Source organism: Boeremia exigua (genome assembly GCF_020726555.1).
Source record: "Boeremia exigua strain MPI-SDFR-AT-0100 chromosome Unknown C7974scaffold_15, whole genome shotgun sequence".
NCBI lineage: Eukaryota > Fungi > Ascomycota > Dothideomycetes > Pleosporales > Didymellaceae > Boeremia > Boeremia exigua.
In genome coordinates, this window is record NW_025763532.1 from 783,213 (window position 1) to 800,277 (window position 17,065).

A 17,065-nucleotide genomic window follows, 5' to 3' on the forward strand; every position below is an offset into this window, starting at 1 on the left:
TCGGTCGCAGTACTATCTGATACGAGGTCCACTCATATCACCATGGTAAGTCACTTCAAATGCACACTTGCACCATTGCTGACCTCCCAGGCACCGAAAACCATTATCAACACGCAGAAGCAGGCCGCCATCCTCGCATGGCTCCAAAAGACTGCACTCGCGTACAGCCTCAAGGATCTGGAGAAGCTGGTGCCCTCAGTCACCTCCATCAACGGCATGGCTGTGAAAGACTACATGCAGGCGCTTCAAGACGATTCCCAGATCAACGCTGAAAAGATCGGCAACGGAAACTGGTACTGGTGCTTCCCGAGCGAGGCCAAGAAGAAAAAGGAGACTGCGTTGGCAAAGGCACAAGAAGAGCACGACAAGGCTAATGCTACGGCTGCGGAGTTGCAGGCGAAGGTGGATCTAGCTGGCGCTGCACAAGCCGAGGATGAAGAACTCCTCGCGGAGACAGGTACGCTACACAGCGTACGCAGACTCCTTCATTGACACCAGCAGGCGAGGATCGCAAGACGCTCATCGCGAAGCACGACGAGCTCACCAAGGAAGTCGAGAAGCTCCGCAAAGAGCTCGCTGCATACAGCGAGTACGATCCGGTCGAGCTGGACAAGAAGATTGAAGAAATCAGACAATCACGAGCCGCCGCAGAGAAGTTCACTGAACACATCTACTGCATGGAGAGCTGGCTGAAAGCGCGGGTGCCGGATCGAGAAAGCCAGATTGGCGCTTTGAAGGAAATCTACGGCGACGAGTGGGATGATGAGGATGGAGGACTCCGGGAGCTCTGACGCCTTCTATGGGTATGTATGCTGTGCGACGTGGAGTTGCTCGAGCATACACGGAGATTAGGTCAATGCGTGGAGAAGGGCTCCAAATTTAGAATCATGTAGGTGGCACGTACGAATTGTCAGCGAACAATTCGGTCCTTAGCGATGCGCATCCACAGCATCATTGTGAATCATACAGCACTATGCCAAATGCGTGCCTGAGTCACTTTAATGGCTGGTCCGAGGCTACCAGATTATGTGGCTGACGTGCGCACGGCCTCCGTCATTGATTGATTAGGTCGCTTGCAAAAGAGCGTCATGTGTAGCTTTTACAAACGCTCGTCAGCTCCACACGCTTAACAACCGCCTTCGCTGGCCTGCGCCAAACCGTTCACTGTTCTTATTTTTCTTTCTCTGTAACATTTGACCACCCATTTCCTCCGCATACCGCCCGCCAATCCACAATAGACACGTACCCCGCAATGGCCGACGCTGGAGCGCAAGAAACCCCACAAGGACCGACAAGCCCGGCGAGACGAGGAGGGAGGGCGAGGGGACGTGGAAAAGGAGCACATCCCGGTGCTGAGGACGGCCCAGAACACTCCGGCTCCCGAGGCCGTGGCAGAGGCGGCGCTTCAGGGGGCCGTGGACGAGGTCGTGGGAGAGGGGACGGCGGCGCAAATAGTAGGGGAGGGCGAGCTGCGGCGGACAAGGGCAAAGCGCCTGCTGAGGAGGGCAACGAGCAGCACGGATCGTTGCCCACAATCGCGAGACCGCCTGTAGAGGAGGCAGTCGACGACGATGCCGAAGTCTGCTTCATTTGCGCCTCGCCCGTGCAGCATACCGCCATTGCACCCTGCAACCACAGAACGTGCCACATTTGCTCGATCCGAATGCGCGCGTTGTACAAGACCAAAGCCTGCGCGCATTGCAGAACCGAGTCTGAGCATGTTATACTGACTGACGCCCACGAGATGTCGTACCAGGAGTTGTCTGCGGCGGAATTCTTCAAGGTCGACGACAATCTGGGGATCAAGTTTGAGAAGGCCGAGATCTTCGAGGATGCGAGGCTTCTACTGCAGTACAATTGCCCGGATGGCGAGTGTGATGTTGCGTGCTTGGGCTGGCCCGATCTGCACCGTCATACAAAGACGGCGCACGGCAAAGTTATGTGGTGAGTGATGGTGTCCAGTACATGCTGTAGTGATACTGACTGAGCCTAGCGACTTGTGTACAAGAAACAAGAAGGTCTTTACTCACGAGCACGAGCTTTTTACCTTTGCGGACCTGCGCAAGCACCAAAAATTCGGCGATGACAATCCCGGCGCAATCGACCAGAGCGGTTTCAAGGGACACCCCGAGTGTGGATTCTGCCGCCAGCGCTTCTACGGAGACGACGAGCTTTACACACATTGCCGGGACAAGCACGAGCGCTGCCACATCTGTGATCGCCAAGAGAACAGCAGACAACAGCAATATTTTGTAAACTATGATGCTCTTGAGCAGCACTTTAAGAAGGACCACTTTGTGTGCCCAGACCGAGAATGTTTGGAGAAGAAGTTCGTGGTGTTCGATTCAGAAATGGACCTCAAGGCCCATCAGATTGAGCAGCATCCAAACGGCCTGACCAAGGACGCTCTCAGAGACGCGAGAAGGGTGGACATGTCTGGCTTTGGCAACTACCGCACTCCACACGAGCCAGAGCATGGCAGACGAGACAACCAGAGACGAGAAGGCAACAGAGCCCGTGGGAGAGGCAGAGATCCAAACGCCGAGGCAGTGCCTGCATCATCTGCACAGCCGCTTAGTAGAGCCGAGCTTGCGTTCCAACGGCAGATGGAGGCTCAACAGTCTGGCGCAACTGGGCGCGCATTTGGTGGCCAGCTCTCAGCCCCTACACCCGGAGAAGCTTTCGCAGCCCGACCCGCTCCCAGCTCATCTGCGCCGCCTACACAGAGTGTTTCAAGACCGAGCCAACCAGCTGTGAATAACGTCTCGAACAACATGAGCCAGTTGAGTCTCAACTCGCAAGCTGCCGCACCGCAGACTCCCCAAGATCAGGCGCGCCTCCTACGACACAATGCAGTCACCGAACGAGCGTCGAATCTGCTGCGTAACGACCAAGTCAAGCTGCAGCAGTTCCGAGCAGACATTTCAGCGTATCGAAGTGACAAGGTTTCACCAGCGCAGTTTATCGAGGGGCTGTTCGCACTCTTCGACAGTGACTCCAAAGACTTGGGTAAACTGGTGAAGGAGCTGGCTGATATCTTTGAAATCCCAGCCAAGCAGCAAGGACTGTTGAAGGCCTGGAGCGACTGGAAAGCAATCAACGAGGACTATCCATCACTGCCCGGCTCGGCGACAGAACGCGCCTTGAATGGCGGACTTGCTACCAGCGGAGGCTCAAGAGTGCTGAAGCTCAAAAGTTCAACGGCCCAATCACAACGGTCACAGGCCAATCGAAAAGCAAGCTGGTCAAATACATCTGCAGGCGGCGCGTTCCCCTCATTGCCAGCGGCTGCCTCATCAAGTCGCAGCGGTGGAATCGGAGCTAAACCCGGCCAAACGCCGTGGATGTCCTCATCCTCCAAGCCCGCGCCTGCCCGCAGCACCGGGGTGTCACCTATCCCCTCTCGCGTTGCATCATCAACCGGATTAGCAAAAAAGAGCAACGCAGCGATCGCAGACGCATTCCCTGCTCTGCCCGCAGCCCCCAAGCCAACGAGCACCATCTTCAGCCCCGGATACACAGGTCTCGGTCTGCGACGGGACAACAGCGGCCGAAACACACCAGTGAATGCGGCGTGGGGTGCACCCAGCGCCGGTGCCAGCGGATCAACAACACCCGCGGTAGAAGAGGGTGCGGGAGGCAAGAAGAAGGGCAACAAGAACAAGAAGCAGACGCTCTTCCACTTCGGGTAGAGGTCTAGGTAGCGGGCTTCGAGAGCAATCCCTGGAATCGCATCAACTGGCCAAGCGATAGCACAGTATTCAGCAAAAGCAACCACAGCGGTGGTGGGTTTCAATGATCGACAACGCTCTGGCGGCCTGAACTATTGACACAAGCGGTTAAGCGTGTATCGGAAATGTAGAGTAGACTACACGTCACGAGCGTAGAATGAACCAGTCGTGTCAATTGTGATCCAATGTACGGCACTTGAAATGTCCAACCATCCTTAACAAGTCGCAGAACCATGACTGAAGAAGTCCATTCAAGTGTAAGCAGCCCGACAAGAGATTTCTTGGGCGATCCAAATATGGTGTTGCCTAGCTTAGCACCTTCAACAACGGCAAACCGGTTGATACGTGCGCACAGCAGAAATGCTGAGGCTTCGGAGTGATACGACACATGTCCAGGCACGGTGGTGAGTCAGGCGGCGCCTCATGCACAGTCGCAAAGCAGGATGGCTTGCAGGACTGGTGAGGCTGCTGGCGCCGGCTACCACTCCGACGGAAGGGCTGCGCAAGTTCCCGCGTAAATGCCCTTGCAGTGGGAGCGAATGGGACGAGCCGTTGGCGCGATGTGGTCATGGGCGACCAAGCGTTGCATCTGGCTCGCTGTGATTGCCCAAGCCTCAAGGCCCTGATGAAGCGACCCATGGTACAGAGGCTGCGCCTGGACAAGCACCGCACCCAGCGTGTAGGGGGCCGGCTGCTCTTGGTTCTCGTCCGTTTTCGTTGCATGCTTCTTCTCCTCCCTCCACCCATCCCTTTCGCCCTTCTGCAACCTCCTCCAGTTACCCAAATACCAACCGTGACGGCGGGTGCCACTGCTAGAGTTACACACAACGCTCGCAGCCTCGCAGTGTGTGGCCCATTCGACTGGTACGAGCACAGAAGCCGTTGGGGCCAGCATCGTCCCAGAGCGTAATTTCCGCCGTCCCCGCAAGCCACTAGTTGCGGCTTCCCGCCGCTCGCCTCTGGCGCGCATAGCAAAGCGCTCTCGCCAGCAGCGTGCACCGCGCACCGCGCAGTCGTGAACGTCCCAGCAGAGCCAGTCTTAAACCACAGTGCAGCTTCTGCACCAGCTGCACCAGGCCACCGCTGCTTTCCCGAGCCCCTGCGCTTTGTGCGGCCCTTCCCCCAGTCACTTACCTTTCCGGCTAAGATCGACCGCGCAGGCGTCGCATTCGAGCCATCATGTATCCCCATTCTCGCCAAAGCAACCAGTATCCGGTCCCAGCACCACCACAGCAGCAACAGCGGCCAGGTGCTGGTCTGCCGCCTCCGCCGCCGCAGCTTCACGACCCCACCCAGCTAATGCATCTCCCTGCTCCCGCCCAGCAGCAGCCGCCGCCGCCGCCGCCCCCGCAGCAGATGCAGTCGCAGGTCATGTACCGCGAGATGCCCCCTGGAGACCCTAACGGCGACTACATCGGCCAGCATGGCGGCAAGACCTACAGGTGCGTGGCTCTACTTGTATCTTCGTTTGTGCGCTCACACATGACAGACTGCGTGTCGACCAGCAGCCCATCCGAGCCCGAATGTGTGGTTTTGGCGACAAGGTAAGACAGCTCGCGCAGCAATCCATTGTTCTGGTAGAGGTACAGAGCTGAGACTTGCGGCCAATGACAGGACCGACGCCCCATCACTCCGCCTCCTTGCATCCGCCTCATCGTATGCGATGCCGCAACTGGACAGGAGATTGACTGCAACGACATCGACACCACCTTCAATGTGCTTGTCGTCGACCTCTGGCACGAGGACACCCAGCGCGGCGCGTGCAATCTTGTGCGCCACAGCAGCGCTGCACCAACTGTCAGTATCTCCAGCAGCGTGACAACCTCGTTCCCTCCGCCGCCAGACCGCCCCATGTTCTTGCCCCAGGTGCAGTACAATGCCTACGGCCAGCCAGTGCCCGCGCCGCACCCCTACGCCCAGCCCCAGTACTACGGCGGACAAGCCCCCCCTGGGTTCCCGGCGCCCTACGGCGCAAACTATGGCCAGCCAGCCGTTCCTGCGCAGAGTTCCAGTTCGAACCACACGCGTAACCTGATTGGCCAGACGTCTGTCAACGCCTTCAAGCTCAACGACCCAGAAGGCAAGCCGGGCTTCTGGTTTGTCCTGCAGGATCTCTCGGTGCGCACCGAGGGCACGTTCCGGTATGTTTACACCCACCATCCAAAAACAGCCACCGCTAACAACCGCAGACTGAAGTTCATGATCTTCAACATCGGCAGCGGCGACAACCCCAGCAGCATCCTCGCCCACGCCGAGAAGACGCCCATGCTCGCCTCGTGCTTCTCGGACCCTTTCACCGTGTACTCGGCCAAGAAGTTCCCCGGCGTCATCGAGAGCACCACGCTCAGCAAGTGCTTCGCCCAGCAGGGCATCAAGATCCCTATCCGTAAGGACGGACCGCGCACCCTTGCCAACCAGTCCGAGTATGATAATGATGACTGATGTGAAAAAGGTGACAACGAGTTCACGAAACACAAATACCTCTCCAAACGCGCTTTGAAGGCGCTGTTTGCGGAGTGCGAAGTCACAGTCTGAACAGTCCGCGCGCGTCCGTTTTCAACCGCATTTCGCATTTTTCAACTCCCTGTTGTCGTGCGGCTATCCGAGATTGGCCGCGGCGAGTGTTGTGTAGCAGTATTCTTGTTTCCGAGAGCTCGGCGTGTTGTAACATAGGTGGACAGGGGCGTTAATGGGTTTTCTGCGGTCCCGGGTTGGGATATCACTAGTAACGCCAAAAAGGATCGGCCAAGGATGTACCTAGATGGCAATGACAATGACTATACGGTAATCACTCATCATAATCCTCCTGAACGCTTTGCACGTGTTATCGTTATGGGTGTCTGTGGAGCCGTTGAGCGGACTGCAACATACACGGCCGTTTTCGATACGCGTATAGACTATCGCTGCATACCTACATGCCGTCGCCGCGCCAACGCGTAGACGCATCGACGCATCCAGCACTAGACACTACAATGAGCCTCTTCCCCGCCACAAAGCGCTCGGCACGCACACCTCCCCCGTGCTCCGCCCGCGCCGTCCACAGCGCTCGCAGACAGCAGGCCCTCGTGTCCACGAGTCGCGGGCGCGACGCTGAAGTACGTTCATTCGCGCTCGCGCTGTTCATCGTGCTATTCGGTGGCGACCGCACGTATAGCAGACTGGTGGTTCCGGTGGAGCTAACACCTAAAGCTGTCAATGATCAGTAAAGACCTCTAATCCTTCTTTGCAGATATCACAAGACAAGTATGCTCAGACTACCGCTGTCACCTCGGGGTGCAAAGCGGGCCGGGGGACATCGGAGCCGTGCTGTTGCAGACGTGTTGCGCGCTTTCTAGTCACGGCGGGGCTGGGGGCTGCGAGGAGTGTGGTGCGGTATCGAAGGGGACGCGCTGCGAGGAGAGGGTGTGGACGGTCCTGTACGGGCCTTTCGAGGCGCCAGGCGAAAGGGGGTTGTGTGTTTTTGGTCCTCTGTAGGGTGGCTGTGCGCGGTGTGGCTCTGGGTACTCGTCCCGTGTCTGCGCAGTCGGCTTCGTGCCGCGTTTTCGGGTGTGGCGATTGCGTGCTGGGACTGGGCTGGTGAGAGGTACGGTGGCCTGCGGTGAATTGCAAGTTCGACGTGTTGTTACGGGCACGTCAGTTGTCTGTGTTGAATCTCTTCAGCCATTAGTTTGCCATTGTCGGTTTTGCTGCAATGTTTGTTCGACATGCGTCCGGGTACGGGCCAGTCCTCGACGCTTATTCAGAGGTGTGGTGAATAATGAAGAACATATTGAATCTTTTTGAGGGCTGCGCAGCCCATTCGCTGCGTCGCATAAGCGCTTGCAAGACTCAATCCCTCGCGAGGCTACGTGGGCACTGAGGTTATTCCTTCCTGCCACAGGTCTTCACACATCCACAGATAGCGGAAACGGGTTCATTCCGCCCACAGGAGCTTTCGTGATGGCACGGTCAGTGCTCGCCATAGAAGGGTGGTCTGGCGATACTTTGTCCGGTGTGAGCCCGGTCATGGCGGTGAACTGCTTGGTCAGCCAGGAAGAGACGAGTCTGCAAACCATCTTTGTCCGTAAGCAGACAATCAAGCACGAAAAGGGCAAGACTCAAACGCAGTACCGGGACGTTCCATCTATGCTGAGGGACATGTCGACCTGCGTTGGCTGTGCGACGGTACCTTTAGCATGGGTTCACCGTTGCTGTCAAACCTGTTTGATGCAGTGCGTGATTTGATCGGGAACCCTTCTCCGCTGCCTCCTCGCTCAGCCAGCCACTGAATGGAGGATTGGTCTGTGTTTGCATCTCGGTACTGCGCAGAGTGGTTCCCTGAATCCCTCCGAGCCTTGCTTGATATGTACCATTCCAAGTCAACGTCGAGCCTAGCATCGCCAAGGACGGAGGATTGTGTGGGTTCGCTGGTATCAGATCGCAGAGCGGGCTCGGAAAGCAACATGCACTGGGCAGAGGCACGGGGCCTGGTCGTTTTGCGGATGGCGCAATTCAATCCTGCGTCATTCAAGATGCGCGGAGTGTATCGAGCGGTCAAAGTTCCTCGCCTGGATAAGGAGTATCAAACCAAGGTGGAAATCCTGAAGGGAAGGACCGACTGCGCTGTCGATGTGGAACCAAGCAGGTCGAAGATGCTGTGTATCCACGCCGGTGCAATATTACTGCATATTTCGTGTTCAAGACACTCGGTCTGGATAGTGATGTATCACGATGCACGGTCAGTCCCCAGACTTTGCGACGGCGCTTGCAGATGTCCATGTGGATGCAGCGCTGGACCCTGCAATGTCCGTTCAGCATCAGCCCGAGATTAATCCTATCGTTTAGATCAGTCCGATGTAGCATCTGTCATGTCTCCTCTTGGCAAGACGTCATTGGTACATCAGCATGATGGAACATCAGGATGATGGAACTTGCCCTTTCCACCAACGCTGCCCTGGAGGCTCCACGGTACTTTTCACAAGAAACCCCGGCTCCCGTCCCGCAGTAAGTTTCCAAGTTCTACCGTACCGCCACCTACGCACGGCCTTTAATGGAAAACCTTGGTAAAAGGATTGGAGCTAAACGCGGAACTTTCTTTTTAGTCGCGAGTCTGCGTCAATCTCAGCTGTCAGACGGTTCGCTGGTGTAACCGCGCAAAAGGGCGAGTCAGATCGTCTGAGCTGCCGCAGGTCAGACGCGATTGCGGTGTCTAGACTGAGCGAGGGGCAGGTCGGCGACCCAGAGCTTCGTGGGCGCCGTGAGCGAGCAATGAGGCGAAAAGATCTGCCCTGTGTCATTACCGGACGTCAAGAACTCTCACAAACAGCATCGGGCCGCGAGGACACGTGCATGTCCGAAGTGCGTCCGGGTACGGTAAGGCGTAGCTCGAGTGTCCGACACGGCTGACTCTCCTCATGCCTGGTCGGAGTGCAGCTGCAGAAACTCCACAGTACTAGCGGCAGTTGTGCAACGAATCCTCCAACATCGTTTGGCTAGGTGGCTACCGGAAACCTTTCCATGAGAAAGGGCAGCGCTCATTGGACAGCGGGCAAAGGGTCCGTTAAACGAGTACATTGAGTATGAGCTGATACCTTCTCGGTGGCAACTTTAGGGTGGGGTAAAATTGACATCTGAATCAGGGCAAACAGGAATGGAGATGTGAGAACACGCATGTCAAGAACTGCAATGGGAGAGAAGATACAGATGGGTGGGAAACCGTGCGATTACTATTACTTGTTATGCCTGAGGGGATCCGAAGGACTTCCAAACGCCAATATATTACAGCGGGAGAGATACGACTATGCGCACATATGGGCTGTCTATCGTGTCTTGATCGTTGCGTGACTCTTTGTGACTTGTCAACTCCCGTACCAGCCGAAGAGCAAACATAGAAGATCTGATGACAGACCCGGCGGTGCAACACGTTCCAGGCTCCATACTGTTATCCAGGATTAGGCGAAACATAGTGCAGCGATCTGAAAGACGCCAAAGCAGTGCAACGTACAACACCACAACCATGTAGACCGGAGGACCGGGTCGCATTGGCCTAGAAGGGTCTCATCTGAGGCATGATGGGGCCTCCCAATTGGACCGGAGGCATCGAAGGGCCCAAGCGGTGAAACATTTGGATCAGACGTTCACCTACACTAGGTTCGAGCTCGGTTCCGTCCCGTGCGATCTTGACTTCGCGGTTCGCGTTCCAGGGGTTGCGCAGACCGCGAGTTCGATAGAAGGGAAGACGGTTTGCGGACAGCCATTCAACCTTGAAGGGTTTACCCCAGCTTTGTGCGACGACCGGTGAATCGCCGTCCGTCTGGGGTTCGACCTTCACAGTCGCCTCTTCTTCGCCCTCCGACTCGGACAGTTCTGCTTCCCAAAATATAGTGCCTCGGGCTGAGTCGTCAATGATTCTGCCCCTTGGTGCCCATTCTGTTGCCAGTGTTGGAATTGACTTTGGCACATCTGGCGCGTCCATGATGTTCTCGGTTTTCGGGGCTGAGCTGACAAGGACTGGATCGTCTTCTAGGATAGGTGATCTCATGCGGGCGTAACCAAAGTATTCTCCTGACTTGTTCGCCGAAAAGATTAGGTACACGTTCTCCGCCGACTGGTGATTGTTAGCTGTGCTCGACAAGGACCCCTAATTGGGATGCCACTTACCTGGTAAGCCTTGTTCAGCACATCCTCGTTATGAGATTGGGTTGCCCAGATACCGTTTCGTATACTGAGTTCCAGGTCCTGCAAGGTAAGACTCTTGACAATGAAATATTTGCTAGTGGTCATAGTGGGAGTGCCATCTCCATTCTCGTGTGCCTGTGACTCGGAAGTCTCCTCCGGCAAACCGTCGATGGCTTCACTGTTCTGTCTGGGTGACATTGGCGGAGATGCGGCAATGTGTGGAGGGGAAGTCATAGCTGAAGGCCCTGTAGGCACTCCTGCTGCGGGTGCTGAGCTACGACGTAGTCGGCAGACCAGGCGTACTCCATTGAAGCGCGAATCGTGGAATCTGTGCATTGCAGCAGTGCATGAGGCTTCCGTACGGTAGTTGACAAAAGCGCAGTTGCTTTTAGATATCAAGAACAGGCTCTCAATATCCTTGGTAGCCTCGCGGGAGAAGTGATCTTTCAACGACACCACCGTAGTCCCGGGTGGTAGATTGCCCACCCAGAGCGCATGGCCCGATTGCTTTGGTTTTCGAGGCGGACCGCGTGGGATGGAGCTGACAGAAGCTGATCGAGGCATTCCTGAGGAGGTCAGTCATGTCGCAAGAGGCAACGCTGAAGCACGTACCTGGCACTGGATAATAAGGCATATTCTGCTCACTATGCCCCATTCGCGTGCTGCCATCATGAGATGGGATGTCTGCGTTCTGTCCAGGAACACCGGAAGGGGCTGTCGATAAACTGGGTCTCCTGCCATACATCGTGTGTCCTTGCATGCCTTGCGCTGCATAACCTTGCGGGTAGTGTCCTTGAGGACCGTACGATGTGGGATAATACATGTACTGTGGGGCTTGCGGGTACGGCTGGTATGGATTGTGGATTGGTGCCACTCCCTGAATCCGCGGCTGGCTCAGGTTGTACGGTGGGTAGACTCCGTTCTGTGGGTTTTGTGATGGCATGTATCCTTGCTGATACGGGTTCGCCCCGTAGTTGGAGCCGTAGGAAGGATGGACGGCCATGCCGTTCGACGCATGCGCTGGCATTTGCATGTTCTGTCCAAGCTGGTAGACAACAGCCGATGTTGACGCGCCAGGCAGCGAACGTGGAACGGCCTGCGAAGACTGGTGCTGCATATCGGAGCCGTATTCAGGCAATGCGCCAGCCATTGCGCCCATTTTGAATGAAGAGGATTCGTGGTGCGACGCATAATAGGGTGCAGACTGTGCGGGCGAACGATGGTCAGGCCGGTGGTGTCCCTGAGAGATGGAGCTCAACTGAGCGTAGAATGGCGTATTGTTATCTTGCAACTTGTAAGGAGACGAGGATGGCAGCAGATCATGCTGGTCATCACGCGGCAGACCAGCTGCAGCGTAGTCCATGGGATGGGACTGGGAATCGGAGGGTATATCACCCATCTGTCCTTCGACAATGACTGGAACCGTGAACCACTGCTGAACCCACACAAAAGACATATCAGCTCATATTCCACATATAAAACGAGTGACTAACGAACGATAGTTCAAAAGACAGGACAACGTTGACCGCGGTGAGGCCGAACTACAGCACGTACCTTAATCTATGGTAGAATAACCCTGCCAGATAGAGGTGGCAAGCCGGAAAGGTTCACACCCGAAGAGCTGAGGCTTCGCAATGCTGGTAACCGAATATACCAATGAGGGGACGAAGTAAAGGAGGATTGAGTGTTAAAAAAAGAAGCTTGGGGTTAATAAGGGCCGACCGACAGACGAGTAACGGCTGTGATTGACGACCCGCTCAAAAGTGTACTCGCTTGTAGCGGAACGGGATGACGATCAAAATTGCACGGCCACTCATATGACAGAGCTGGGTGCTTTGAAGCCTTACAGGACTTTAGTATAACGGCAGTGGCCGGAAGAAGATGAGTCGGTGGAGACTGGCAATTAGAAGCTGGTCTAAGCGAAGGGGATTTGGGGGAAGGCCTTACTGGCTTGACCCAAAATTTACGGAAAGGCCGCGTGAGTGTATGCAGGTTCTCTGCCTCAATTGCCTCCGGGCCCAGTAAAAACTCGCAATCTGATTGGGCACAAGCTTGCAGATTGTGGCTTTTGGAATGGCTTGTGCGATGACGGGATAGGAACCGATGCTTTGGAGGCGATATGATCGACTAGATCTTGTATTAAAGACAGACAAGTGGGTGCCACAAACGATTACAAGGCGAAGCAGGCGTTGTGTAAGAAGACATGCTAGAATGTGGCGAGTGAGTCCACTTCTAGACTGCCAATAGGCCGGTGGCGCTCGCTGTGCAAGTCTTGTGGTGAGCTTAGCGGACCCTCTTGACCCTGGCATTTGGGAGACGGGAAAGCTTACCGCAGGGACAATTGACGGCAGAGGAGCTCAGGTCATGACACGGAGACCCTTGATTAATCTTGAAAATCATCAAGTGCCGACAGTGGGGAACTGAGCGACAAGGGAGAACAAACGTGCTTTACAAATTTGCAAACAAAGCTCTGGCCAGAGTGCTTTGGGCTAGACAGAGGTCATGAAGTAATTCTTGGGCAGACTACCCGCCCGAACGAGTCCAAGGCGACAGGGGTTGCAGACCAATGAGACAAGCTGTCAAATGCCAGGAAACGTTCGGACTCGACGGACAGGGGAACAGCCGTCGGCGCCGCGTGGCCATATCAAAGGAGTATGGCATTGTCATCTTGTACATTCACTTTCGGCGTACATGCTCTGGCGCTTTAGTCATCTAGCACCGATCATGTCTTTGCGTTTCTGCGCTCTCCTACAAAACAATGAGAGCTCTGCGGGGAGTTGCGGTGGACGTCTGGGACCAAACATGCTCGCCAGCGCCACACTTGAGACGGCGCACCAGACTGTACAAGGCTTACTGCTAGCGGACCAAACGCTGGACCGGCGAAAGAACCATCGTCACACAAAACGGTCGAAGGGAAGACGTCCGGCGCGAGCCCACAACCCACTACTCGGCAGCGGCTCGGCGGCTGTCGAGGGCTGCGGTGCAGCCGTTGGTCGTGAGAATCGCAACGGATAGTTTCCCACCAATGAGCGCGTCGACGTACTTCTTCGCCACCCTCGGTGACACCGTTCCATCTGCCATGCCAGACGGGATCGACAATGGCGCTGAGCACAGCCGCGAACCTGCAGTGTGGAGATCAGTGACAAGGGATGACAAGGTTAGCAACAGAGCCTCCAGGCCTGACGGCTTACGCCGTCTCGAGGACACTGGTAGTCCAACGCCACGATTTATTTCTCTTTCTCCGAACCGCACTTTCTGATGCAACTGTTCCTTGCTTTGTGATGACGTTAGACACAGCAAATCGCATGACTCGATTCCCATCTTGGTAATGCGCAAACTCGCTTCTCGGTCAATTAGATATGGGGAATGGAGCTATGACGTGACGTAATATTCAGGGTCTTCTTTGACGACACCTATGGCCTTGCTTCGAGCGCCCACAAGCGCAACGCTTTCGAAGCGCCGGATATAGTGCAAAAGCGTCAAACGTGCGGTCCCAATAAGTTCATGCTGTCATATTCCCGCTTGCTCGGTTTTGCTGCGGTGCTACCGACAAAGTCCTGTAAACTCTGCGTCAGCCCGTGGAGAACGAATGCGAGCTGCATCGGATCATGCTTGTGGCGAAGACTTGAACCCGAGTGTGGCTGTGATGTAGATCATTGCTGTAACACTGTTCGAGGCCCACGACGACAGTACAACAAGCGAATAGGCATTGCCGTACCCCTGGCGATCGAGCGACTGTTCCTCCATACCCTGCTGGCCTTGGACCCTGAGCAGACCAACATTAGAAATGGGCCGTAGGTAGCGTTGTTCAACCGAAAGCCCCGAATGCATGGTTTGCGTGTGCCGCCTCACCCTGGTCGTTCGGTGCAAGCGCGCAAAAAATGAAGCTTACTGCAAGCTTCAGTAGAGCTCAGGTCACGCGACGTTGATCGTTACCATCTCCAGACTTGTACTGCAGAGAGGACATCGCATGTACAGCTCACGCGCATTCTCGCACCACTGTGTGTGCAGATAACCCGGTAAAACAACCATTGGCTGGTGAGCTTTATAACACCTCAATAAGGCCGTTACCACACCATGTTGCGCCCTTTGTCTAGACTTGAAAGGTTTCAAATCGTCGTTCATTGGCTCTGTCGAAGCTTGCAGTTGCGTTCTCGCTGGAGGTCCGTGAAAGGGCCGACTCCGTCAGCTGTATGTACGGCTTGATGCAATTGACTCTAAGCTGTGGCGACTTTCCCCAGAAAATCGTCTATGTACTGAAAATACCCCGGCTCTGCAACTGTGTCGTTATGAGTCCCGTTAGGAAGCTCCTTCCATACCTTCGGCGCTCTACATACTTTGTACAAGCGGGCCATATGGGCGGCCCTAGTTTTCGAATCAGCGATAACATCCTTGACGACATAAACATCCAGAGTAGAGGGGACATTTACGGAACAATCTCGTCTTTCAAGCCGCTCAAAAACAGAAATGGCATCGAGGTGATTGTCGGCATTGTGTCTTCGCTGGGCCATATCTGGTGACAGAGTGGCGCAAGAAATCGGGCAGGGGGGAATGCACTGCAGAGAGTCGGTTATCAGAATATTTCAGAAGAACAGTAGCTTACTTACGATGGGATAAGCTTTCGGATCGAGGTGAACGTGTTTTCCAAAATAACACCGGCGATGTCGCCTTGCTTCTGATTGCGAGAAGCTAGTCCGATAGCTACAGCCCCTCCAATACTCTGCCCGTAGATGACAACTTGCGTGCCTCGAAGTTCTGACCGACTCCGGATGTAGTCCAGGCCTGTCTGAGCATCGATCATAAGCCCCTTCTCGTTTGGATTCCCAGACGACAGACCGTAGCCACGGTACTGAAGCATGAGCACGTTGCAACGAAGCTCGTTCACCAATATCTTAGCGATAGGAAGTCGGTAGCCGATGTTACCAGCGTTGCCATGAAACATAAGAATTGTCACGTTGCGAGCATGTTGCTTGTTTGGTCGAATGTAGAAAGCGCTGAGAGACTCGCCATCTGGCGTTGGGATGAACAACTCTTCGTAATCAGTGAGACCAAACTGAGAAGGGCGCGGAACATTGGTCCGCGCATCAGGTGGGAATGCCCGTGGGTATATCAGCTCACTGGTTAGGTTAGTGCGGAAAGTCGTCGTTACGTAGTGAGACATACTTCTGCTTGAAGTATAACAGACCGCTACAAAGCGCCGCAATACCAGAAGAGGCGAGCAGCGGTATCCGCAAGTACGACATGACTGCATCCAACCCGGAACCCATGGCGACGGATACAACCTGGGGAAGTGTGCTGGTGGGGTTGTGGTCCGTGAAGCAGGGTAGTGGCTGTAGTGGCTGTAGCCTTGCTGTTGGCCTTTGGGTGCCCAGAGGAATATCCGGCGTAAAAAATCGACTCTTTCACCTCTCCATGGATCAATCTTGCGTCTGGCAGCAGGAGAGCTCTTGTCCACTGATGTCTATCTGCTCGCGCAGGGGATGGTGTCGGCGATGCGGTACGGCAGGCCAGTAGGCCCCACTTTGCAAGCGCGAGTAGCCGCCAAGCCCAGGCTGTAGCTGTTGCGCGTGTACCATCACCTCTACGCCGACAACCTTACAGCTCGCTCATCGCCCACACCACCGTCGCGGGAACTCGTTCTCACACACCACTCAGCTCGACCCCGCACTCAGCTCAAGCCGCAACGATGATGTCTACCGGGATGCTAGGAGAGGGTAGGTGGCTTTGCCGCGTAGTGCAAGCTCGACGCTCACATTCGTGTAGATGGTATCCACATCGATATGAACCACCTGAAGAAAGGCGAAGTCAAGTAGGTATCAATCTTGACGGCTCCACAAGCAATGCTGACGAACCACCACAGCCTGGGTACCTCCATGTCCGTCGACAACGCCCCCACCCCCGACCCCAACTGACGGTACGATTAGCATGGCGATCAACTTCAAGGACGGCGTGATCCTCGCAGCAGACAGCAGAACGACTACTGGCGCTTACATTGCGAACCGAGTCACCGACAAGCTTACACAAGTCCACGACACCATCTGGTGCTGTAGATCTGGCTCGGCGGCGGACACACAGGCTGTTGCCGACATTGTCCACTACCACCTCGGCATGTACGGCATCACCAATGACGGACCGCCCACAACACAGACCGCAGCAGCCATCTTCCAGGAGCTCTGCTACTCGAACAAAGACTCCCTCTCGTGAGTGATGCGGCGATTGTCAACTTGACACGGCTGACACTTTCCAGGGCTGGTTTGATCATTGCTGGATGGGATCAGAAGCACGGCGGCCAGGTCTACTCCATCCCACTCGGCGGTTCTCTGCACAAGCAAGCGTACGCGATCGGAGGCTCGGGGTCTACATACATCTACGGATACTGTGACGCAAACTGGAGGGAGCACATGACAGAGGACGAGGGTATCAAGTTCGTCAAGGGCGCGCTCGCAGAGGCCATTAAGTGGGATGGAAGCTCCGGTGGTGTTATCCGCATGGTGGTGCTCACAGCCGCTGGCGCACAGCGACACCTGTATCTTCCAGACCAGAACTATGACGGCCCGGGCAGGCAGTAGATCCTCGGAGGAATGGCGAAGATGCGTTCAAGACAAGAGACATAGATCCACAGCTCTGAGCGAGGCATGACCATTACGATGAAATGAAGCATTGTCCCAGCCTGGTGA

The 17,065-nt window shown here is 55.4% G+C and overlaps 7 protein-coding genes across 7 annotated transcripts; 5 read left to right on the top strand and 2 right to left on the bottom strand.

The window, feature by feature from the left end:
* Positions 1 to 42: 42 nt before the first annotated feature.
* C7974DRAFT_322914 (Mnd1 family-domain-containing protein) lies at positions 43 to 791 on the top strand (the record flags this gene model as incomplete). The annotated part of the gene is made up of 2 exons (XM_046138874.1): positions 43 to 457; positions 499 to 791. 2 exons carry the CDS (start codon positions 43 to 45, stop codon positions 789 to 791), a joined length of 708 nt encoding a protein of 235 aa, XP_045991502.1.
* A 312-nt stretch (positions 792 to 1,103) lies between these two features.
* Positions 1,104 to 3,933, top strand: C7974DRAFT_405999 (uncharacterized protein). The gene is made up of 2 exons (XM_046143102.1): positions 1,104 to 1,944; positions 1,994 to 3,933. The coding sequence occupies exons 1-2, from the start codon at positions 1,253 to 1,255 to the stop codon at positions 3,690 to 3,692; spliced, it is 2,391 nt and encodes a 796-aa protein (XP_045991503.1). The 5' UTR covers positions 1,104 to 1,252; the 3' UTR covers positions 3,693 to 3,933.
* Positions 3,934 to 5,221: 1,288 nt separating this feature from the next.
* Positions 5,222 to 6,173, top strand: C7974DRAFT_322963 (velvet factor; the record flags this gene model as incomplete). The annotated part of the gene is made up of 3 exons (XM_046138875.1): positions 5,222 to 5,275; positions 5,346 to 5,872; positions 5,921 to 6,173. Coding segments are annotated over 3 exons (834 nt in total), but the record flags the coding sequence as incomplete, so codon positions are not given.
* Positions 6,174 to 9,271: 3,098 nt separating this feature from the next.
* On the bottom strand, positions 9,272 to 11,844 carry C7974DRAFT_445426 (YT521-B-like domain-containing protein; the record flags this gene model as incomplete). Its single annotated transcript, XM_046145549.1, has 3 exons — positions 9,272 to 10,317; positions 10,371 to 10,954; positions 11,001 to 11,844. The coding sequence occupies 3 exons, from the start codon at positions 11,842 to 11,844 to the stop codon at positions 9,757 to 9,759; spliced, it is 1,989 nt and encodes a 662-aa protein (XP_045991505.1). The 3' UTR covers positions 9,272 to 9,756.
* Positions 11,845 to 13,801: 1,957 nt separating this feature from the next.
* Positions 13,802 to 14,384, top strand: C7974DRAFT_81953 (uncharacterized protein). The gene has a single exon (XM_046147326.1). It carries the CDS (start codon positions 13,893 to 13,895, stop codon positions 14,184 to 14,186), a length of 294 nt encoding a protein of 97 aa, XP_045991506.1. The 5' UTR covers positions 13,802 to 13,892; the 3' UTR covers positions 14,187 to 14,384.
* A 221-nt stretch (positions 14,385 to 14,605) lies between these two features.
* C7974DRAFT_369578 (BEM46 family protein-like protein) lies at positions 14,606 to 15,910 on the bottom strand (the record flags this gene model as incomplete). Its single annotated transcript, XM_046139945.1, has 4 exons — positions 15,552 to 15,910; positions 14,996 to 15,505; positions 14,819 to 14,944; positions 14,606 to 14,753 (listed from the first exon to the last, which is right to left on the bottom strand). The coding sequence occupies exons 1-4, from the start codon at positions 15,653 to 15,655 to the stop codon at positions 14,606 to 14,608; spliced, it is 888 nt and encodes a 295-aa protein (XP_045991507.1). The 5' UTR covers positions 15,656 to 15,910.
* C7974DRAFT_81997 (nucleophile aminohydrolase) lies at positions 15,883 to 16,971 on the top strand. Its single transcript, XM_046147328.1, has 5 exons — positions 15,883 to 16,102; positions 16,152 to 16,197; positions 16,249 to 16,263; positions 16,313 to 16,588; positions 16,636 to 16,971. The coding sequence occupies exons 1-5, from the start codon at positions 16,075 to 16,077 to the stop codon at positions 16,955 to 16,957; spliced, it is 687 nt and encodes a 228-aa protein (XP_045991508.1). The 5' UTR covers positions 15,883 to 16,074; the 3' UTR covers positions 16,958 to 16,971.
* Positions 16,972 to 17,065: the final 94 nt, after the last annotated feature.

Coding starts and splice junctions, on each gene's coding strand:
- C7974DRAFT_405999 (XM_046143102.1), top strand. CDS start 1,253: ATGGCCGACGCTGGAGCGCAAGAAACCCCACAAGGACCGACAAGCCCG. Junction 1,945..1,993: donor GCGCACGGCAAAGTTATGTG/GTGAGTGATGGT, acceptor GACTGAGCCTAG/CGACTTGTGTACAAGAAACA.
- C7974DRAFT_81953 (XM_046147326.1), top strand. CDS start 13,893: ATGCTGTCATATTCCCGCTTGCTCGGTTTTGCTGCGGTGCTACCGACA.
- C7974DRAFT_81997 (XM_046147328.1), top strand. CDS start 16,075: ATGATGTCTACCGGGATGCTAGGAGAGG. Junction 16,103..16,151: donor TACCGGGATGCTAGGAGAGG/GTAGGTGGCTTT, acceptor ACATTCGTGTAG/ATGGTATCCACATCGATATG. Junction 16,589..16,635: donor TCGAACAAAGACTCCCTCTC/GTGAGTGATGCG, acceptor GACACTTTCCAG/GGCTGGTTTGATCATTGCTG.